The sequence below is a fragment of the Carex rostrata genome, chromosome 11, assembly GCF_964058835.1.
Source record: "Carex rostrata chromosome 11, lpCarRost1.2, whole genome shotgun sequence".
Lineage (NCBI taxonomy): Eukaryota > Viridiplantae > Streptophyta > Magnoliopsida > Poales > Cyperaceae > Carex > Carex rostrata.
Genome location: NC_135928.1, coordinates 5,872,006 through 5,895,476, shown reverse-complemented (window position 1 = coordinate 5,895,476; position 23,471 = coordinate 5,872,006). Strand labels below are relative to the sequence as shown.

Here is a 23,471-nt window from a genome sequence, read left to right as displayed (position 1 = left end):
CCACTTTTCGGAAAGCTTGTGAGAAGATCTACAATCTGAGTAAAAAACACAAGCACACGGTCCGTGTGGATTTTCACACGGGCCGTGTCAAGCATTTCCGGAAACAGATCCAGAATTTGGAAATAAGGCTAAATGAAGGAAGGTCAGCCAGAAAAGCTTATAAGCAGGATTTCTTGCACCAGAGACCTCATTCTGGAGCAGAGAAGAGATTTCTAGGGTTTGGTCTTGGCGGGTAAGCTTGGAGACGAAGTTGAGAAACGAAAGACGCGAGTTTTCGATGGATCTTCTTTGTACTTCGGGTTTTGTCATGGTTATTCCTTTTATCAATTTGTTTTAGAACTATGTTTGAGTAGATTTTTAGTTTCTAGGATTTTGATGTAATCGAATGTTTTGTTTTGCATCTTAGTTATTGGATTTTTGTGTTGAAATTTGTGTTTGATTTTAGTGAAGTATTAACCCTGAAAATGCTTTTTTTATTATTGATTTAAATCAAGTTAATTTACTTTCTTACATTTAATTATTGTTATTAAACTGATTAGGAATTTAAATATCAAAAACCAACATTTTCTCACTTCTAGTCGTTTATTAATTTAAGTAGAGTCTGGTTAATACTTGAACCATCCCTTAAATCGATACCTGAATATACTGCTCGATAGGATTGTGCACATGCAATATAAATCGAAAAATGTAACTAAGATTTAAAAAGTATAGCTTGCTATACTGAAATTTTGTGCATACTTTTTTGTGTGAACAGCTATACACAAAAACCGGAATCTTTCACCAAATGCACATTCGAAATGCAACAATAGCTTTAAAGACTAAAGAAAAGAGAATGTTCTTGTCTGTCTCGTGTGGAACATATAGCATCTGTAAGATATCAACTAAAGATTCTTAAAGAAAACATAACATCATCAATTTTTGTCAATTAAGTCATGGCATTTTAATTGAAGTAAAGTTAGGATTTGTTATGTACTCATCAAAAAAAACTTAGTGATTATAACTTCAAAATTAGTCGGATTGATTTTAAATACGAATTTAAACCGTTGAAATGAATAAGGGTGATCTGCGCACATGCAAAATTTTAAAAATTTTAAATTTTATTTTGTATAAAAACAAGTGGTTAAAATAATAAATCTTAGGTTGTACTTCAGAAGAGGTGAAATATCCCTCATTAAAGTAAAGGAAAGGGAGTAGAGGTGAAAGGCTAGCAGACATGACCTGTCCAAAGTCGTTTCCCTGCTCCAGATAAGGAAAATCGAAGAGAAAGTGAAGGGGAGCGAAGGGGAGAGAGGGAACTCGCTCTACACAAATTTTTTCAAATCTGTCACCCCCAAATTGAGGTGTAGACAGAGCAAACATACGTCTAATCCCTTCCCTTCCTGTTCGTTCCCTCTACCCCTACATTTTCTAAAACACAACTTTAGAATTTATATTAATGCATTTATTTTTAACATTTTTTTACCGCTTGACTTTGAACTAAATGAATTCGAAAATTTTCAAAATTATATACATACATATATTATTTGTGAAGTAGATCATCTTCAACAGTTTGAGTTCGTACTTTAAAACTAATTTGATAAATTTTGGAGTTATCTTCATCAAATCCTCTTGATGAATATAACACACCCTAACTTTGCTCTATTTAGTTCACCAATTAATTAATCACCGAATCACTAATGCATGTTTTCAACATAGTATTTGGAAAATGCATGTCAACATTATGACTATTTGTATTCCTCTGAAAAATTTCTACACATGAGAACATAATATGCTATAATTATCTAAAAAAATATCATATACTATGACGTGTTCAGCAATACAACTAATAAAAATAAAAATACACTTTTGTCCTTTATAAGGTCATTAATACAAATGGGTGCTAAACATAAAATTGAGCATTCTGCTCTCTGTTTTTAATTTTCCTTAAATTGGCTGATGAAATTGACAAGTGGCCACTTAATTGGGAGGCTGCCATGGTAGTAAATCTTATCAACAATGAATTCCTTGACCATAGCCTTGCGTTTAGCATCTCCCTAGCAAGATAAAGACATGACGCTTGGGCTTATAGGCATTGAGGCACCAACAGCGACCCTCATATATACATTTTGCTTTTTAGGGAAAAAGGAGACCCACAGCTCAAATGTATATTGATATCTCTAAATCTAATTAAATTGACAAAGACAAAGATGCTGCAATTTTGCTCAAGTTTTTAGAACCAAATGGAGCACTAATTATTGTTACCCATTACATAGACCTAGCTAGATGCTCATTAGGATTTAGGAGTAGAATTAAAAAAGGTCTGGACGAAGACTAATAAACCACGTGTTATATGATAATTTATTGTTTAATTCTTTGCTAGATGGATATTCCTGGATTAAGCTTTGTTAACCGCTATTTTTGTTTGATGCTTTGCCTTTTATTTTTCTTTTTGTTTCATGTTTATAGATTACCAAAAGTAGCATTTGTCCTAGACTCCTTCGAGTGCCAGCCTAACTAATCTAATAGAATTGAGAACTTATTCTTTCATTTAATGGCAAAGGCACATAATCTCTATGTAAGAGGTTATAAGTTTGAAATCCGAATGAGAAAAATTATTTGTTATAATAACAAGGATATTAAATAATTGAGTAACTTGAGCTCCAATTTTTACTCAAAAAAAAAAAAAAAAAACTAATCCAGTAGAATTATCTTTATTTTTGTAGGGTAAATCACGCAGGGTATCATACTTTTATAAGGAAAACTTTTCAATGCACACGTCATGAATCAACATATGGGAATAATTATAAAAAATTCACCACTACAAAAACGCTAATTACACACTGTACAGTATACACCATACACATACGGAAAAAAAGTTCATTAAATTTGTGTGTAAAAAAGGCACGCGTCTGAAAATAAGCTCCAATATTCATACGCGGTTAATAAAAATAGAAACGTGTATAAATATGCTTCAATATTTATGCATGCTACACGGATGTTTATTAAGCAATCGTATACAATTGAAAAGAACTGTACACGTTTGTAGTTAACTTAATCGTGTATAAATCAGTTTCAGCAATTATATATACAGGGTTTCTTTGTACTAACCGAATATATATTTCATATAATTAAGAACTAGCTTTTGGTCTAGTGGTAAAGGCACATGGTCTCTATATGAGAGGTCATGGGTTCGAAACCTGAATAGAGGAAATCATTTGTTGCAATAATATGGGTATTAGAAAGTTAGGTGGCTTGATCTCCAATCTTTACTCAAAAAAAATATATTTCATATAATTTTTTGAAAAAAAATTTGACTTGTAATCATACACGGTTTTATTGTATGATCCATGTGTAATGAAAGAAACACAAAAAAATTTCACGTCATTAATCTACGTGTTCTTATTATAATACATTTTTGCCTACATTTTCTAAGATATCTCTATAATTTCTAAAATATCTCTTCTATATACATATGTATTTCTCTAAGGCACCTCTTCTAAACAAGTGAGGCTAGGGCGATGGGTAGAGTGGAAAAAATGGCACAACGGAGCCGGCTCCATCACTGAACAGTACGGTCACAACACGGGACGGCACGACACATGTGTTAGTTATGTATCATGACTCGCGTATCCCGTGTTGTGACCATCTTTTGAAACTTTAGCACGACACAACACGTCAAGTGAAAGATCTAGTCACGGCACAGCTCATGGTCGCCCGAGTTACATGTAATTAGAACCATTATATATTGATCGAATGGTGAATATTGAATAAACTAACTTAAATTATGATCAAATTGGTCAAGCAAGTTACGCTAGGCACATTTGATCACAGTAAATTTGAGCATGGCGTGACTCACATAGAGCGACCATTCGCGTGTTGTGACAACCCCTTGACATTTTTATCATGACACGACACAGCACGTGAAAAATCAACTTAGTTACGACACGGCACGGCACTTTTACTCTAGCGACAGGTAAGGCAAGAGAAGCGATATCTTCACCGAAGGCGATCGAAGATGAAGAAACTTTAAACAAGGCTACCTTTTAGCTCGAGTGTCCAATTACATCGTATGATCCCAATTCGAGAGATCTACATGATTTATGATTAAGTTTTTTCATTCTAAATTTGTATTTTGTACTCCTTTACTATTTTTTTAGACATTATTCATGTAAATGTATGTAAAGTCTGAGATCCAGAGGTTTTATTGTATTTTTTAGTTAGTAAAATAGTTGAAATGAATGAATTCATACTTCATTTGTGTAATATAATTGTAAATATTGTTTATAATATTAGTAAATAAACGAAGTGTTTTTGTATGTGTTGGCTTTAAATTCATAATTTTCTTAAATGTAACATTTTTAGTATTAATTCTTATCTAGAATAATCGTATTTTAAAAAAAAAGAATCATATACAGTTTTTTTATTAAATCGTATTTGAAAGATATATTCATACACGGTTTTAATATATAATTGTGTATGAATATTTTATTAAGATAAATTGGCGTTGTTTTAGGAAAAGCGTACGGATTTCTACAACTATAGATAATTTATTAATGTTTTATACACTTTGCGTTTAGACACAGATGCAAAGCCGTGTATAATCAAAGTTTGTCCCAGTAATGATTGGAATGTATTGCGAGAAAAAGATAACGCTAGACATTTAGAACGAAAAAAAATAATAATAATAATTCAAGCTCACGTGGGTAGGTCCGTGAACGATCCAATACACACAGTGTTACAGAAAATCTTTGTAGATAATAAAGACCCATGCAAGCGGGATTAAGTTTTATTCTTCAAAAATTGTGCTTTTGGATATAAAACTTCTTTAGATAATTAGTTATATTTTAATCTTTATAAATTAATAAATAAATTTTGAGAAATGAAAAGCACAAACCTTCTTGTTCATTCTTATTTATCTTTTCTGACACTAATAAAAAAGTAAGATTATGAAGATGTCAGTGTGTTTCAAAATTGAAGACGAATTGCATTTCTCCATCTTAAAGTATCAAAATTTTCCTATTTAGTGGGGTTAATTGACCCCATACCTTAGGGATGTAGATTTTAACAGCGATTTTTTGGCTCTAAAGCAGAGAAGAGATGAGAGAAATTTTTTATTTGAACTATTCTATTCATATTTCAGAAAGGAAACAAATAAAGCAAGAGTACAAAAATATACTATGAACCATCAATATTAAATTATTAATTGAGCATCATGTGTATCTTCCGATTATCCTTTTGCCATATTGAGAGAGATGCAAGTTTCATCCGTTGATTATTTACCAGTTAGGGGTGACAACGAGCTGGCTTGTCACAAGTTATATTTAGCTTAAATTTGTTACGAACTGATTTGTTTGAATCACGAGCAAGCTGACTTTAGAGATCCGAGTTGAAATCTCAGTTTGAAATCGTCACGAGCTGGACCGAGTTAGTTTGCGAGTTGATGATCTGACTTACTGGGTCTGACTGGATCTTATTTTAAGAAAAAGATTATAATTTTTTTGGACTGAGTTGAACTGAACTGGACAGTATAAAATGCACACAAATTCATACAAATTCATAAATTGATGCCTAGAAGAGCTAGCGAGCAAGCTAGGTCCCAGCTTGAACTCGTTAATTCTGAACTAAGCTAGTAGCAAGCTAACTCGTTAACAGCTCAATCCAATAACGAACGAGTCAAGTGTGAATCATGATCAAGCCACGAGCTTTTTTTTCCCGCCCCTACGTACCGATGGCTTTGTAGTTTGTATAAAACTTAATATTACTTTTGTATATACTAAAAATTGGGTTTTGTTTTTTTAAGGAAAAGACTGCAGACATCAGCGATTTAATATTAAAACCAGTAGCAAGTTACAAACTATTACAGATTTTCATCTATGATAGGGGATCTATCCTCACCTAAAAGCTATTACTTCTCTTCCATAAACTACTATGAGACAAATAAAATTGAGATAGTGAAATGCTATCCGTCCTCAATTTTGAGACGTAATACCGTTTTTTGCTTTTGATTTTTTTTTTCTTTTTATTATTATATATGTCAGATACAATCAATTGGAACGGAGTTTTAAGATCCATCCTTCTTATATATTGAAATTCGATTGTTATTTTCTTACATATTTATTTTTCTTTTAAATTAATTTCAAGTCGTAGGATAGTTCACAATTTTTAAGTATGTTAATGGATATTTTTTTGATAGATAATTCATCCTTTTTTTTACAGATAATTTGTCGAACGAGTTGAGATTATTAATACTTGTCAGTACTCAACCTCTGTAGTTGACTTGTCAATTACAAACCATGTGCATTCTATCTGATATAAAACGCTTAAAAAAATATAAACCTGTTTGTCTTATGTGCAAAATATAAACTTATAGTTTGTCGACAATTGGCTGTATTTAATGTTATCTTGTATTATTGCTTGCAAGTTCAATGTTTGTAAATACTGATCAATTAGTAAATATATTAAATATCGGTGCTTATGAGTTGGCTACGTACTAAAAAAAGTTGGGTTGACATTCTTACAAATAAAATAGGTAGGAGACATTGAGAATTATTTCTAACGAAAAATTGGATTACTTATTTCCAACTTGCACAACTTGTCAAATGCGCCTCTAACAACGGTTAGTAGAACAAATTTTATGGGGGCTTAACCAATGTACAAAGATTTCGCAATACAGAAAAATATTCAACACATTGAAGCGTGAGACTTTTTGTTAGTGACATTAGCGCTTGTCACAATTCAAAGAAGAGAATCTTGACTCGACTACATTGGTTTTCACATAATGGGACAAGCATGAAGCATGCGGCAAAGAAGAACCTCACAAGCATCTTGACAAATTTACCACTCATGAGACTTGTACGCTAGATTTTGGGAAAAATCTCCATCAAAGCAAAATTAGAAGAGTCTTCCTTCACAAAAAATAAATGAGAATAATAATGATGATGATAAGCTATGATAATAAGAAAAACAGAAATTTTGATTTTTCATCATTAAAATTGGACAAAAAGTATACAAAATTCGTACATAAAATCCGTATAATTAGAGAGCGGACCAAACTAATAATATAATTATACTAAGGAGTCCGACTAGTATGACAGTGGTATCATATGACACTAATTTTAAAATTTATTGAATATACTTCAAACGACGAATCCAAACTGTTCAAACTAATTTACTGTATAAGTGATGCATCTATATATAATATTTATATTTTTTTGAATTATTTGAGTACCAAATTAAGTGGTCAAAAATATTAAAAAATTAATGCATTAAATTAACTTAAAACCTCTCAAATTTGATTGCCTAACTTGATACTAAATAAATTTGAAAAATTATAAATGTTATATGTAATGAAGTAGAACATATAAATAATTTGAATTTGTCATTTAAAATTAATTTGATAAGTATTGAAATTAATAATATATAGACTGAAATTATACTGACTCTGCAATGTTGGCTTCCTATAAAATTTCCCAGAATTAAAATATCTGTTATTTACTGTATGTGGGCTGGAGCACGCTACTGTAAGTCATGGCTCCAAACGAGACCATGCTACCCAGAAAAAAACAATATGAAAATAGAGTCTATCATCTATAATATTAGCAAATAGATGCTTCCATTTTGATAGCTTCTATATATATATAAACGCAGTTGCTCTTAGCTGGCTGGTTATTATCCTCGGTTTTTGTTCCCCACATGATTTGCTAGCTAACTACTAATCCAGGTGAGGTGAGCCTTTTCTTCGCTTTCAATTATCTTCAATTGTTCATTGATTATTTTTTGCTACACTTCCTGCACAAGCATGTATTTTTAGCAATAACTAAAGGGATTGCAGGTGTTGTGTTTGCCATAATGCCTCTATGAAACAACGGGAAGTACAATGTCCCTTGACTCAAATTCTCTATAATCCAGAAAGATATTATAATTGCAATTCTCCAAGCATCTCTTAGGAACAAAATGGAGGGGCTAAAAGAGGCTGAAGAGATAGAGAAGCTGGAATCCATGGAGCACACCGAATCGAAGTACAACAAAACTGAGCAGTCAATACCGCACTGGACAGAGCAATTAACCTTTCGAGGCCTGGTGGCGAGTTTTGTTATCGGTACAATGTATAGTATCATAATCATGAAATTGAATCTGACGACTGGTCTCTCACCCACTTTGAATGTCTCGGCCGCGCTTCTCTCTTTCTTTTTTCTCAAGGCCTGGACTAAGATTCTCAGTCAGCTAGGATGGAAGACAACGCCTTTTACGAAACAGGAGAATACGGTTGTGCAGACCTGTGCAGTGGCTTGCTATAGCCTCTCTGTGTCTGGTAAGGTTGTAATTGTTTACTCTTTGGGGGTCTCTTGTGTATATGTGTGTGCATCAATGATAATATGGTGCCAGTTGATTTGATTCAATATATTACCCTGGTTGGTATGAGGTACTAACAAAACAAAAGTGATACTCGCGAAATGGAACCAGGTCAATTGGATTCATCCTGGTGTGTTGGTGTAAACAAAGCACTGAACCCCAATAAATTAAGCATAAGTCTGACTAAATTACTTTTTACAATCTTCATGTTGGTGTTCTTTGCCATGAAGAGTTAACATTAGTCCATAAAAAGTGGTAATGAGAATATATACAACATGGTAATTTTAGAGCTATCCATAGTTCAATACACAGGAGTACCAGTTTTGCATATACTAAAGTGCACAAATTACACAATAGTCATTTAAAATTTCAATTTGTACTAGATTGGTCCTACTCTTGTTATTACTGGACAAGAAGCTTGATAAAATCTGTGTAAGCATCCATGTCATGATGATATCCATGGTGAGATGCATGTAAATAATAATTTTATTATATTTATGTTGATAGAAACGTTGATGCTAGTACTTATTGCCATATGATTCTGTAGATAATGATATTAATGTCAGCATCATTTACTTGTTCGACTGCATTTATATTTGCAATGCTAAAATAATGCTGAGAGGAATGAAAATATGTTTTTTTAAATGGTTGATAAAGGTAGGACCAATTTGGTATGGATTGGAATCTTTGAGGACTAAATGATATGTATAAATTTTAAGGACCATTTGTGTAATTTGTTTTCTAAGAAATAAAATTAACACTTTATATTGAATCTGATTGATTTCAAATTATTGTTCCTTTCCTTCTTATTGTTTGTATAAATCACCAGGCGGTTTTGGGTCCTACATGCTTGGTCTAAATAGAAAGACATATGAGCAGATAGGGGTGGATATACCAGGAAATGTAGGCTACAAAAATCCCACTGTGGCCTGGTTTACTGGATTTTTGTTTTCTATTTCCTTTGTTGGGCTATTCTCTCTGATTCCTCTCAGGAAGGTAATTTTTGCAAGCTCATGTAATTCTGAAATCTTTCATATTGCATTTGTTTATATACTCATAAATAATTTTCACATTGCATATGTTTATATACTCATAAATAATTTTCATCTTTCATCTTGCATATGTTTCTTTTCTTGTTTCTCTTCCTTTTTTTTTTCTTGCAGATCATGATACTTGATTACAAATTACCCTATCCAAGTGGAACCGCTACTGCTATACTCATAAATAATTTTCACACCCCTCAAGGAGATATTGAAGCGAAGTATGGACTCCAACTTATACTTAAATCTTGAAAAATAATATAAAATTAGCTGATGATTGAATTGAAAATGTTATTGCAAAAGAAAGCAGGTCCGTGGATTTTTGAGATATTTTGGAATCAGTTTTATTTGGAGTTTCTTCCAGTGGTTTTTCACGAATGGCGACATGTGTGGATTTGCTCAGTTCCCTACTTTTGGGTTACAAGCTAGGAAACAAACGTAATGCCTCTACTATTCTCTTAAACACTCTCTCTTTTCATGTATTGCAATTCCAGATGTCAGTACTGTACCAGTTCAGTAGCAACCAAAATGTCAATAAGAAGCCATCTGTTCTTATACTTTACTGTATTAGTCAGGCCTGTACTAGCATGGCATGACAATTGCTATGATGTTTAGTATTTACAAGTTTTAATGCTGATTTCATCTTCGTATTGCAGATTTTTCTTTGATTTTAGTCTCACCTATGTGGGAGCAGGGATGATTGTGTCACATCTAGTGAATCTCTCTCTCCTTTTGGGTGCAATTATTTCATGGGGCATAACATGGCCATTACTTGCTAATTTAAAAGGAGATTGGTACCCAGCGAACCTTTCACAAAGTAGTATGCGAAGCATGGCAGGCTATAAGGTCCATTTTGAAAAAATGTTCTTGTCTGGTTGTGATATTAGTACATATTAGCTTTAAAGTTACTTACTTTTGTTTCTCTTATATCAGGCCTTCCTTACCATTGCTCTAATTCTTGGGGATGGCCTCTACAATTTTACAAAGATACTCATCTTTACTTCCAAAAGCTTGTACAATAAATCAAAACCAAAGAAAATTGGGAGAGGTAAAATAATTTGTTTGCATTAAATATTTTCTTATTTTTGACATTTCTTTTGTAAAAGTCCTTTGCACCAAATGCCACTGGTAGAATGCTTATCTGTTCCTGTACAGTGCAGCACTACTAAAGGCTGTTCAACCAAACAAAATTGGAAATCATAAATGATCCCCAACAAAAATCAATTAGGGGGAAAAGGAGTAACATGGTATTTTATTTCAGTCTTGACCACATATAATAAGATATTAGAAAAGACCTTAAAAAAATTAGGGAACTTTGTTCTGTTATAAGAAAAGCACCACTCTGTGTTTTACTGTGCTGGTGCAAAATCAGGACCTATGAGCCATACACAACATACACAAAATAAGTAACATTAGCAAAATTCTCTTGAGCATATTGCATTTAAAAGTTATTGAATTTTGTTACAGTGGCAGATGAAGGTAATCACCTCGTTCAAGGTGATGAAAAGCATGATGAATATTTCGTGAAGGAGACCGTCCCACTATGGGTAGCTTATGTAGGCTACATAGGGTTCACCATCATAGCCATTATAGTCATACCTTTGATGTTCCCTCCAATAAAATGGTACTATGTCGTCATAGCATACATCCTCGCACCAGTGTTAGGCTTTTCCAATGCATATGGCGCGGGCCTAACCGATATAAACATGGCATACAACTACGGCAAAGTAGCCCTGTTCATTTTTGCAGCCTGGTCAGGCAAAGACTCTGGTGTGGTCGCTGGCCTTGTAACTTGCGGTTTGGTAAAATCTCTCGTTTACATCTCGGCAGATTTAATGCATGACTTTAGAACTGGTTATCTCACGCTAACATCCCCAAGATCTATGATTGTTAGCCAAGCAGTGGGAACGGCCATGGGTTGTGTAATCGCCCCTCTCTCGTTTTTCCTTTTCTACAAGGCCTTCGACATAGGCAACCCCAATGGTGTATGGAAGGCACCGTATGCATTGGTATATCGTAACATGGCGATCTTGGGAGTGGAAGGGTTCTCGGCTTTGCCAAAAAACTGCTTGAGTCTTTGTTGCGGTTTCTTTGGTTTTGCAATCGGGGTGAATGTGTTGAGAGACTTTTTACCGGCCAGGTATGGGCGGTGGATGCCACTTCCTGTGGCCATGGCAGTGCCGCTCATAGCCGGTGCAAACTTTGCAATTGACATGTGTGTGGGGAGTGTGATTGTTTTCATTTGGAATAAGCTTAATAGTGCCAAGGCAAAACTAATGGTGCCGGCGGTTGCGTCTGGTTTGTTATGTGGCGATGGACTTTGGATCTTACCTTCGGCCTTGCTCGCCTTGGCTAAAGTAAAACCGCCGATATGCATGAAGTTTGACAAATCATGATTTTGCAATGAGCCTTTTGAGGTTCCAGGATGGTTTGTCATGGAATTTATGATGAATGCGTTTGGTTATGTAATTTGAAAATTGGGTGTATTATACTAGAGTTTGAACATGTAGTGATTCATTTTGTACCATTAGAGTATTAACTGATAGCGCAATGGGAAAAATAATTATGCAGCAGTTGACCATAGCCATCAACTGAAAAGTTTATTAAATTTTATTTTTTTTTTATCATCAAAATTGCCTATTGATAAGGTCATGGCCATAAAAAACACAGATTCATTTCCATATTGATTTTCAATAGAAAAAATAAAATAAAAAACGCTGAGCATCCGTAATATAGTTTTCAGATGAGTTACAAATAATTAATTTTGTAAGTGTCATGTATTTGCGTAATGGATTAAAGTATCAAAATAAAATTAAAATAGCAACTTCAGACTTCAGAGGTTTAAGGCCTGAAAAGGCCCACTAAACAGAGATTCAGAGTATCGACACAGAACGCGCCGCCGCGCGAAGTATTGACCCAGTAGCCTCTCTTCTCTATTGTTCTCCGTGCTTCGACGCCATGATCCTCTCCGTTCCAGCCAACTCTGTACCGTTACAACTGCGACCTTCCATTGCTCCTTCTCTCCGTCTCTCAAGTAAAGCGCGTAATATCGCTCGAAGAAGGAAGATTTTGTGCAAAGCTGAACTAATTCACGACGCACCTTTCGCTCTCGCCTTAGGCGCGAGCGTGCTAAGCTCAGTTCTACTTCCGAACAAACCTGGTGGGGCCCACGATGAGGGGGACGACGGTGATGGGGCCATGGATTCGACTGATTCGAGGCTGGCTGTCATGGCGATTATCAGCGTCATCCCTTACTTCAATTGGCTGGTGAGGTTTGTTGAATGAGATTTTATTTCTCTTTTAGTAAAATTTAGATCTGAGATTATATTTCTGATGTAGTTTTAGTGTAGGGATGGGTTTTTGCTTGGATGGATACTGGGAAACAAAGATATCTTGTGTATTCTCTGGTGTACTTGGCTCCATACTTGAGGTACTTATTTTATTGAGAAATTTTGTGTTGGATTTGGCGAAATTCAGTGTGTGGTGAGGAATTGAAGTTCATGAATCTGTGGTTTGTGTAATTTTGGCTGTTTTTGAGAGTGGGGTGCTCCTCACACTTCAGTTGTACATTTCTCTCTTGGAGTGTACTGTTACATATCTTTGTCTGGCAACCCAACCATACAAATTAGACAAGAACAGATTTAGCCATTGTCGAGGAGCTTGCTCTTTTCATCTCGATATTGACATTTGATGTAAGCTCAGCCAGAAGCAAAATTATATCAATGATGTTTGCAAAAGGGGTTTTCAAAGGAAGAAGAATTAAGCAGTAGAAATGATGTAAACTAACAAGTTAAAAATGTCTGTTTAAAACATTTTAAAATCTATTGAAATTGTTAAGAACTTATCTTCCTTTTCTTTAAAAAACAAGGGTGGTGTTTAATTTTTTAGGACAAATTTGTCCCTCTCGCCAGAAGAGAGCTGGTTGCCTATTGCCAGTATTCTGATTTGCATTCTACATGTACAGGTTTGCTACAAGATAACTCTTTAAATGTTTTGGTCTATAGGAATGCACTTTCCTATTATATAAATCACATGTAAATTCATCTATGCAGTTGGAAACCAGCATTAAAAATGGTGATTTCGAGGGTTTCGAATTTCCATTGATGAAGAGCAACACCAAAAGTCGACGGGCCTCCATGAAGGTACACATTTTTCTTTTCCTAACCTATAGCACGAATAATTTATGCTATATTTATCTAATTGGGGTTTTGGGCAACTCAAACCAGTTTGGGCTGCTACTTAAAGGAAAATTTGTTTTAAAAAATGAGTTATGGAAGTAGCATACCTGTTTGAAATATGATAAAGGGGTAATGTTCTGTGGTGCTACAATGCCCACCCGTGCTTGGTTTAGCTGAATTCTGCTTCAATTTGATTGGACCCACAAAGTCTGCACTTATAATTTAACACCTTATTTTCAGGGGCATGGGAAAAAAAATAGAAAATTACCTTCATCAAATGAGTCAAGAGAGAAGCTCCGTGATTGGGGAGTCAACCTTAATCCAAGAGATGAGATGCCACGGCTAGATGAAACTGTTGATGATGACAAATTAAATTAGGATTTTTGAGAACCGGTAGATCTGCTTCTTATTTTTTATTATTGAAATTTTTGTTTACTTAGAATATTTGGGTGGAATGTAGTCTTATATGTATGTTAGGTTTTCATTTGAGGAATGAATATCTTCAATAAGTTTGTAGATGAGATTGGTTAATATATCTGTAATATCTCTTTTAATTAGTATAGGATAATATCAGCACAGCACTAATGAAGTCGGATAGTGCTAGTGGGGTTTGTGCTGTCGTAAATGTGACCAAATTTGGTGCTTGCTGTCTGTAATTTGATACTCTCTCAAGTCATAATCGGTATATAATGCTCCAATATGTTACAGTGATATGCCAATCTTCTGACAAGAATAATCCTATTTGCAACACTGGAGTTCTTTTGTAAAAAGATAGTTGTGGACATGTTTCAAATGAATGGCATTGCTCACTGGTACTGGTAAAATATTGTTAGGTCCAAGAAAGTATTTTTCTGGCCTGTAAACCTTGCTACTTTTATCTCACTTTGCTAGGTGGTTATTTGTTTGCTTGTTAATGTACGAGTTTTGAATACCCTATTTGGTTTATAAAGCCTGCCTTGCTGCCATAGTTTTTTTTTTTTTTTTCTCAATACTTGTTTACTTATTCTTTTTGAACCTTTTTTGTTTACTGATGCGTCTTTTAAGCAAACATACCTTCAACTTTAAATTGGTTTCTGCTTTTAAGAGCGTTCTTTTTTTAAGCAATTCAGCTCAACTGCCAGGACTCATCAATCATTTTTCTTGTTTGTTTTATTACGAGCTGGCAATCGCAATGAAAAGATATTTTAATATGTCTATCAGTTGATTGATTGCTCAGCTGCAGAAAGTGTTGAATACAATTGGAAATTTCCTTCTTTTAACCAGTAATTATAGGATAGCATGTTTTCTTTGTAGAGACGAGGAATTGTTGACACCTAGAAAGCTACCAGTCAACTACAGGATCAGATTTCCCGATGATTATATTTAGATGAAAAAGGATTTAGTAAATCTAAGTGGGGAAATGTTTTAATATGTAAACAGTGATAACCGTGTAGCATACAATTAATATGCCGATGTGTATGCTATAATATATGTCGACATTAACCGTAATAGTAAAGTTTCAAATTTTATGAACTAAATATAATTTTTTTTGGAAATTTTAATTGAAAATAAGAAAATACAGTTAGCTAGTGATATAATTTCTAAATTATACAATCAGTTTTTTTTTTTTCAATTTTATGTGATTATGAATTTTTTTTTTATAAAATTTGCTATCATCATAAGTGCGAATTACACTAATATCCCATGTGTCATGTGTGTGTCGATAATAAAGCTGTTTCTTTGTCTTTGCCTTTCAGAAAAAGGACGCAAATTGGAAATTGTCCAGTATAAAGGCCTTTGATCTGATCTAATCTAATCTAGATCTAAATCAGAGAAAAGAATCCATGTCAATTTCACGTATCGTATTTAAACCACTATCTGGATTGACATTACACACCGTTCCAACATGAGAAAAAGATGCATTAGTGGGATTCGAATCAAAGCTTCTAGAGAGGTTCCGAACAGGATTCAATCTGTTTAGCTTAAAAGAATGACTTATGAAAAGATTGATTAAGGATTAAGTTACTGAGGTTGGCTAAAAGGTCCCAGTCAAACGCCGTGTCTGGTAAATCATATCCAATGGATATCCATCTATCCATCTATCTATCTAACTATTTATCTATATTAAAACAAGAGCTATAATTTTGTACCACCTTTTCGGAACAGTTATTGAGTGATGCGGTTCATCTCCAACCCCACCAACGCATCAATAATTTACTGTCAGAATTTATGAGCCTGCCAGAAGTAAAATTGACGTGACCAAACCTATGATGTGTCTTCCTGTCACAAGTGCAATTGATTAAGACAATGACAGTATATAACATATATCAATAATTTCCCCGTCTTTATAACTTTCCATTTTTTTTGTCCTTTTGATCGTACTACAACAATTTTAGTGGGATTTCCAGGTATACACCTAAAAAACTTGAAAATTGTATTTTCTCTAAAATCCATAATATCATATTTGTACTTTTAAACTCAAAAACTCACAAATTTACTCATTTTATTAACTTTTTTTATTAAAACTTATTTTAAACTCATAAACTATATGTATTACCCATTATTAAAAATATTAGTAGGCATGTTTCAGAAAATACCGACATTCTAATTGGTCGGTTTTCAAGGACAAATAGTTCATTTTTCTACTTCTAAGCATATATGTAAATGTCACTCAGAAATAGAGAAATGGTCCATGTCCTCAAAAACCGTCCAATAATTAGAAGACTGGTATGTTTTTGAAACAGGCTACTAGTTTTTATTTTATTTAATGAAAAGTAAAATAGATACTTCTTAAATTTAAAATAAGTTTTAATTGAAGATACATTGAGATGGATAAATTTGCCGACATTTTTAAAATTACCCAATTAACTAAATCTTTTAATAATAATAACTAGGTTTAAGCCAAATTAATAAAAATGCCCAAACCGTGGAAAATTTCCACGGCTTGAATTTTAATTCCAAACCTTTTTTTTTTTTGCACAACAGAATTTTTTTTTATTTTTTGTATTAAAATATTAGAAATGTTTAATATATTTCTTTAAAAATAGATGAAATACAATATAATTTGATTTATTAGAAAGACTGTAACAAATAACCCGATCAACATTTTTCAGGCCGAATTTTTCGCGGCTGTAAGAAAAATTAATATATTTCTTTATGTGTTATTGGAAAAAAATAAAAATGCTGGGGTTCTGAGTTATTGATCCCGGTTCAAAAGTCACTTCGAGGTAATACATAAAATATTGTGATCCTTCTAGTACATTTAATATCTAAAAAGTTGTATCTATTTTTGAAAAAATACAAAAACTTTAAATTATTTAATGATTGTTATTCAAAAAGAATTATCAAATTAGATACAACTTTTTAAAATTAAATGTACTAGAAGGATCACAATATTTTTTGTATTATCTAGAAGTGACTTTTGAACCGGGATCAATAACTCAGAACTCCAGCATTTTTATTTTTTTTCCAATAACACAAAGAAATATATTAATTTTTCTTACAGCCGCGAAAAATCCGGTCTGAAAAATGTTGATCGGGTTATTTGTTACAGTCTTTCTAATAAATCAAATTATATTGTATTCCATCTATTTTTAAAGAAATATATTTAACATTTCTAATATTTTAATACAAAAAATAAAAAAATTCTGTTTTGCAAAAAAAAAAGGTTTGGAATTAAAATTCCAAGCCGTGGAAATTTTTCACGGTTTGGGCATTTTTATTAATTTGGCTTAAACCTAGTTATTATTATTAAAAGATTTAGTTAATTGGGTAATTTTAAAAATGTCGGATAAATTTGTGAGTTTTTGAAATTTAAAAGAGTAAATACGATATTATGAATTTTAGAAGAAAAACATGTAATTTCTATGTTTCTGAGGGGTATACAAGAAATCCCACCGGCCAAAATAGTGGGACTTAGATAGATGGGGCCTAATACTAATAAATAATAATCAGACCCCCGTTTCTTTCATACGCCAAGTCGGTATCACATATATCTCGCTCGGTTTCTGGAAGAAAAATGATTTTCATCCGAAAGAAAGAAGATACAAGTTGTTTAAAGGAAAGTGAAACCTCAGCTGAGGCTCATAAATTGTAAATTGAAAGGAGGTGCAAACTGTAACCAACTCAGTAGCAGGATTTCTATTGGGCCGCAAAAGGTGGTCGTGGGACCACCAGGAAACACTTTTGCTGGTTTACAGCTAGATTTACACATTTTATTTTGAGTGAGTCTGTGGTACTGTGCATATTACGATTTGGTACCGTACTATGGCTCTATATTTGAGTTTTCAAATTCTAACAGTCGATCTGAACCGTTCATCCTGTTCTCCATATTAATATGTGTTTGGAGACCAAATTTTACATTTTTTGAAATTTTTTTACTATTTTTTTAGATATTTAGAAAATCACTTGATCTGAAAATTATGGACCATCCAAAAACAGTGATTTTTAATAAATCTAAAAAAATAGTAAAAAAATTTCAAAAAATGTAAAATTTGGTCTCCAAACACATATTAATATGGAGAACAGGATGAACGGTTCAGATCGACTGTTAGAATTTGAAAACTCAAATATAGAGCTATAGCACGGTACCAAATCGTAATATGCACAGTACCATAGACTCACTATTTTATTTTTATGACAATGAGTTGTCAATCTAAAATATTATTAAAATAAAAATTAGGCAACACTTCCTGGTTTAGAAACTAGCAATCATTCATTGCTACCTTCGTACAATATTGAGATGTACTAGAGAAATGATTCAACAGCGACCCGCTACTTTCTGAACCAGACGATTTTGGACTACTATCAAAATATTTCCTTTTTCATTAAAGGAGAAAATCAGAGATTTTGGACTACTATCCTATGCTTCTCCTAATACACTAAACAGTTCTAGCCTTTGTAGGCATGATTCGTAGAGCACAAGGCACCTGTGCAATACACGAAGGAGAGAGTACAAGGGGTCCCGTTTTAGATTCCCAAACAAACATGGAATCGGGGGAGATACTTTCTTTAAAGAGAAGTTTAAAAAAATTGGCACTCGTTCTTTACCCCAAGCCCCGTAGAATCAGTACAGAAAAGATGAGAAAAAGAGAAAGAAGAAAACAGAACAGGGAACATAATCCCTTTAATTTCAAATCAGCATGTCTTGCAAATATACAGTTTGACCAGCCATGTAAGTTGTTCTTTTCATTCTAGTCATCTTTAACCGTTTAATTCTACTACTAAATCCCCCCTATGAACAACAAAGAAATATTCCAAAACGAGCTAATCAAAAAGGAAAAATAAAAATAAAACTACTTTTAACTCCAATTCCCATTAAAGAAAACCCAAAAAAAGAAAGAAAGAAAGAAAGAAACACCAGTAACTCAATTGCACCTTCTTTAAAAGGACCAATATATCTCTTTCACTTGATTTATTTAATCACCTATTTCTTTCTTAGTTCCTCTCCCTTTGATCACCCCTCCTTTGCAATTCTATAGGGATCACCCGGCGTAGTCGGCATCCCCTCCGATATCAGGGTTCCTTCCCTCCTACTCTTTACCTTAATTAAACCATATAATTTCTTAAATTCTTTAATGGTGGAATCCTTTCCAAAATGCAAACCACCGGCTTCCTCTCCGACCCGGTTATCTTCCCCCCGCCGCGTCACTGACCCACTTCGTGCAGTGTGCTGGAGAGCACCAATCACTGTCTTAATTGCCCGATTTGGGGATCCACGGTTGGTGATCATAATCTCTCCCACCTCTGCCGGGCTGAGCTGAGCCCCATTCTGAAATTCCTCTTCGACTTGCGGGTACAACTTGTGATCCTTTATCCCAAGATAGCTCCCAGCTAGGGTTTTAAAAGCTGCAAAATCACACATGGGAAAATGAATATGTACATCAAGCCGACCCGGTCGAAGCACGGCTGGGTCAATGCCTCCTTCCTTGTCATCACTGCTCATGGTAAAAACCATTACCCGTTCTTCACCGCAACACGAAAATATCCCATCCATGAAATTCAAAATCTCAGAGAGATGCACCGTGCCCTCGGCCAAATGGCGGTCGAGGTCTTCTATGAGAATTAGAGATTTTGGGGTGGTTCTTGCGAGGAGAGTTTGGAGATCACTTCCGCCTACGCGCGTCAAATCCACGTCATAGACGTCGTACCCCAAAAACCGTGCCATAGCAGCCGCAAATGAGGATTTACCAGTTCCAGGTGCACCATACAGTAAATAGCTACGGCGCCATACTCTACCTAAATTATGGTAATAATTCCGGCCCTTGAGAAAGGACTCGAGATCGTTGCTGATGCGGTTCTTCAACTCCGGATCCATTGCAAGAGTGTCAATCGAAGCCGGATGGGTGAATGCAACCGAACTCCAGACATGACTCCGATCAAATCCACTTGTCGAATTGGTGAATAATTTTAAATCACGCCTCCTGGCCTCAGCTTCATCGGAGACTGACTCAACGTACTGCAGGTACGGGCGGAGCACACGTGTCCTGTCCTGGCGCCTGACACGCAGGACCAGTTTAGGTGGACCCCCACCACCTGGGTTGCTCCATGACAACCGGGCTCCTTGGAATGAATCCTGCACCGTCTGACCAGGACCCAACTGGAGGGATAGAGAAAAATCATTAGACTTACGGGCTGGAGAGAAAAAGAGGGACGCAGAGTCGGAGTCCTCTAACGAAGGAAGGGAAGCAACATAAGAAACCGCCTTGCGGTACAAGGGATTCTCAGCCTCTTCGCTAGTCTGACTGTACCGCGGGATCTCAAAATACTGGTAAACCTGTGCCTTGTCATCCAACCATCGCCACCACCGCGTCAGAAGAAAGAGGATAGATTTGTAAGATAGGATGAGACGCAGGAGTATCAGACCAACGGCTGCCGTTACGAGGATCGGTGGCCAATGGGGAGGAATTAACATGGCGATACGAAATTCTCTGTAGAATTGCGTAGAAAAGTGAAGAGGCGAGGGAAGGAGGTTAATTGGGAAAAGCGGTTTTAAAATTTATACGAAGGGGAAGAGGAGCGGTGGGGTGGCGTGGGATGGCCGGTTTTGTGATTGGTCAAGAGAGAAGGGGAGGAGGAAGGCGAACCGCAGAGAATCGGTCAAACTATTGGAGTTGGTCGTGTGTGCAGCGTGCAGCGTGCAGCGTGAGGGGGTAGTTTAATTTGGCTTCGTGGGGGTTGGAACTTATAAATTCGCTCCTTTTCTTTTGTTAAACCAGGGGCATATAAATATAATACAAAGATTCTCTGAGGTGTAGATTTGAAAACAATCAATTATGAGGCGACTGTGCTAACTCTTAAAACATATGTTATGACATTATTGCATTTCACATAGCTTGCTTTCTTCCTCAAAAGTTGTACTCTCTGCATCTTCTATTTATTTAATAAAAATACCACCACTTCAAAGTTAGAAATTTTTCCTAGTAAAAGTAATTTATTATATGACTAATCACATGGGTGCCCGACACGTGAGCTTCCTCTTATAAATTTAAAATTTTGCAAAATTTTTTTTGGCATAAATAGCCCGCGGGCAATAGATTTGACAGTTAGTGATTAATTATATGACAATCTTAAAATGGTTTTCCTTCTATAAATTTTTTTATGATGTTTTCTATAATACAGCAGTCGAGAAATCTGAATTGTTGATTTGTCAAAATTGTAAAATTGAATAATGACTAATTTTTCTTTAAGTTCTCAATTATAATTATTGCATTCAATGCACATTATTCTCTCCATTTACTAAAGACAAATATCACAGCAAAATTCATTTTTATATAGCATCTTCAGTCATGAAATTGATTAGCAATTTCAAATAGCTGTAAAAGAGTAAAATGAAATTAGTTTCAAACTTAATTTCACAACTCTTACATCCATATAATTGATTAGCGATTGTTTTTAATGTCAGGGCAGCGAATTTGATTGGTTGTGAGAGAGTAAAAGCGGACATGAAAGCTTTCATTTAGTGAAATCTTTCAAAATTTGCAATCGTACTTCATCTATAAAAGTGAAATTGAAAATGCCAATAGAAATTTTAAAAGTGCCAACTAGAATTTTACAATTTAATTTGCAAGTCTATTTCTATTTTTGCAAGAATTGTCTGACTGCTTAAAATACCAATAGCTTATTTCTTTTTTTTTTTAAACCTTGACAGTGGCTGTCAAGTATAATTTTTATTAATTAAAACATAAAATACATCCATCGTTCTACATCTAAAATATCATTCAAACTACATCAACATCTAAAAAAGCATCCACATCTAAACATCACATCATCCAATAGCTTATTTCTCATTGTTATTTTTATATAAACCTCGTGATAGTCCCAATTTCGTTCTCTAAATATTCTATGCTTAGTTTCACATACATCTTAAGACATGATCGACAATGAATTTTTTTTTACCGAAATAAAAATATCAATTTGTTAATTCTCAAGTGTAAAAAAACAATGAAAAAGTTTAGATCATATATGTTCATCAAATACATGGGGATTTTTTTTTTTTTAAAGTTAGTTTTTTTTTTCTTTCTTTTTACAATGTCTTTTTAGAAATATTATGCTAATATCAAACTTTGTTATGTGCATTGATATTAAGCACTTAGATTGTTAACTGCGTTGATATTCAGTTACTTGACTTATATTTATACAAATTGGAAACAAAAAATTAATCAAAATTTAATTTAGTTTGAATCGGACCGATCAACAAACATCCCTACTGAGTGTCATATTTTTTTCAAGCGCTCCATTCTAACTGACTGATATAGAGCATGCAACCACAAAAGGCACTATGTGAAAAGTTGAAGGATTCAAATATGTGAGCACATGACCTGAGAGGAATGGAAGGAGGGAAGAGGGGAATGGATCATTGAGTTGAGGTTATGCTTTAAAATTGGAGAGGGGAGGGAAGGATAGAAGAGAGGAAATTTTTTTTTTCCTCTATATTTCAAAAAATAGCTTAAAATAAAAGAAAATTGTCAATTTTTTAAGTCATTTTTTGTCATATTTCATACATCATAAAAAATAGTAAACAAATTCGAAAAGTAGTAAAAATTGATATTCTACAAGTTCATTATATAACCGATTTATTGAGATACTTAAATTGAAGTTTGAAATTTATATGATAGAATTTTTAAACCGTAGCACGGAAGATCTTATACTACCCATAGCACCTAAGCCTTACTCTTAAATGATATATACTCTTTTTAACATATTATTTGATCATTAATTATACGTTATGAAATATCTGAGAACTACTTTATTGTTTAGAAAAACTTGGGCCATTTTTATTAATAACCCAAAAAAAAGGTATTTACCAAAATAACCACAAAATCAGAATTTTTCAAAAAATAACCAAACCGCCAGGATTACGGGCGGTCCTGTTCCATAGCAGACTGCCAGGAACCTGGGCGGTCTACTAGGGACCAGACCGCTGGTGTCCCTGGCGGTCCACTAGCTGTCTTATACACACGCTTTCTCTCTCCAGCACACAGTGTATTCATTTGTTAAACCACAGAGAAGAAAGAGAGAGCGATTTTGGCGATTTTGAAGCGATTTTAGACGATTTAGAGGCGATTGCTACAGGTATTTTATTTTTTATTTAATTATTTTCAGTTTAATTTTTAATTAATAATTATTATACCCGCAGTCTGTAAATACTATAAATTAGTCTTTAATTAATATTATAATTAACTTTTAAATTGCAAAAAAGAATGAATCTATTATACTGTAATTCTTATGAATTTTTTTTTTAAATGTAGTTTGTTAAGAAAAAAATGCTGGCTGCACTGTACGTGGGCGGTAAGCTAACTAAGGGTGTAGAGGGCGTGTATTACTCGAAAGATGCCTCATTCGGCTTGCAGGTTAATGAAAGAACCACATTTATTGAACTTAAGCAACTAGTATACGAAAAGAGTGGTGTAAACCCCAACCGGTATGACTTAGAATTGGCTAC

At 34.2% G+C, this 23,471-nt stretch overlaps 3 protein-coding genes across 7 annotated transcripts; 2 read left to right on the top strand and 1 right to left on the bottom strand.

The window, feature by feature from the left end:
- The first annotated feature begins 7,506 nt into the window (after positions 1-7,506).
- LOC144561565 (putative metal-nicotianamine transporter YSL9) lies at positions 7,507-11,934 on the top strand. Of its 5 annotated transcripts, none has more exons than XM_078310545.1 (8): positions 7,507-7,704; positions 7,926-8,290; positions 9,161-9,327; positions 9,495-9,592; positions 9,675-9,809; positions 10,028-10,217; positions 10,305-10,419; positions 10,839-11,934. In XM_078310545.1, exons 2-8 carry the CDS (start codon positions 7,933-7,935, stop codon positions 11,765-11,767), a joined length of 1,992 nt encoding a protein of 663 aa, XP_078166671.1. In that variant the 5' UTR covers positions 7,507-7,704; positions 7,926-7,932; the 3' UTR covers positions 11,768-11,934. The 5 variants fall into 5 exon arrangements, with proteins under 5 accessions (XP_078166671.1, XP_078166670.1, XP_078166673.1 ...); XM_078310546.1 differs by having other exon boundaries at positions 7,548-7,699; XM_078310548.1 differs by having other exon boundaries at positions 7,552-7,704; positions 7,926-8,295.
- Positions 11,935-12,071: 137 nt separating this feature from the next.
- On the top strand, positions 12,072-14,293 carry LOC144561566 (zinc finger matrin-type protein). Its single transcript, XM_078310550.1, has 5 exons — positions 12,072-12,638; positions 12,722-12,801; positions 13,260-13,335; positions 13,424-13,513; positions 13,790-14,293. Exons 1-5 carry the CDS (start codon positions 12,330-12,332, stop codon positions 13,925-13,927), a joined length of 693 nt encoding a protein of 230 aa, XP_078166676.1. The 5' UTR covers positions 12,072-12,329; the 3' UTR covers positions 13,928-14,293.
- Positions 14,294-18,633: 4,340 nt separating this feature from the next.
- LOC144561897 (P-loop containing nucleoside triphosphate hydrolases superfamily protein) lies at positions 18,634-20,660 on the bottom strand. Its single transcript, XM_078311001.1, has one exon. It carries the CDS (start codon positions 20,439-20,441, stop codon positions 18,984-18,986), a length of 1,458 nt encoding a protein of 485 aa, XP_078167127.1. The 5' UTR covers positions 20,442-20,660; the 3' UTR covers positions 18,634-18,983.
- Between the last annotated feature and the right edge of the window lie 2,811 nt (positions 20,661-23,471).

What these genes read in the sequence shown, in the direction of transcription:
- LOC144561565 (XM_078310545.1), top strand. Translation starts at nt 7,933, where the DNA reads ATGGAGGGGCTAAAAGAGGCTGAAGAGATAGAGAAGCTGGAATCCATG. An exon ending in CTATAGCCTCTCTGTGTCTG is followed by an intron (nt 8,291 to 9,160) that starts GTAAGGTTGTAA and finishes ATAAATCACCAG; the next exon opens with GCGGTTTTGGGTCCTACATG. An exon ending in TTACAAGCTAGGAAACAAAC is followed by an intron (nt 9,810 to 10,027) that starts GTAATGCCTCTA and finishes TTCGTATTGCAG; the next exon opens with ATTTTTCTTTGATTTTAGTC.
- LOC144561566 (XM_078310550.1), top strand. Translation starts at nt 12,330, where the DNA reads ATGATCCTCTCCGTTCCAGCCAACTCTGTACCGTTACAACTGCGACCT. An exon ending in TCCCTTACTTCAATTGGCTG is followed by an intron (nt 12,639 to 12,721) that starts GTGAGGTTTGTT and finishes GTTTTAGTGTAG; the next exon opens with GGATGGGTTTTTGCTTGGAT. An exon ending in GTCGACGGGCCTCCATGAAG is followed by an intron (nt 13,514 to 13,789) that starts GTACACATTTTT and finishes CCTTATTTTCAG; the next exon opens with GGGCATGGGAAAAAAAATAG.
- LOC144561897 (XM_078311001.1), bottom strand. Translation starts at nt 20,441, where the DNA reads ATGTTAATTCCTCCCCATTGGCCACCGATCCTCGTAACGGCAGCCGTT.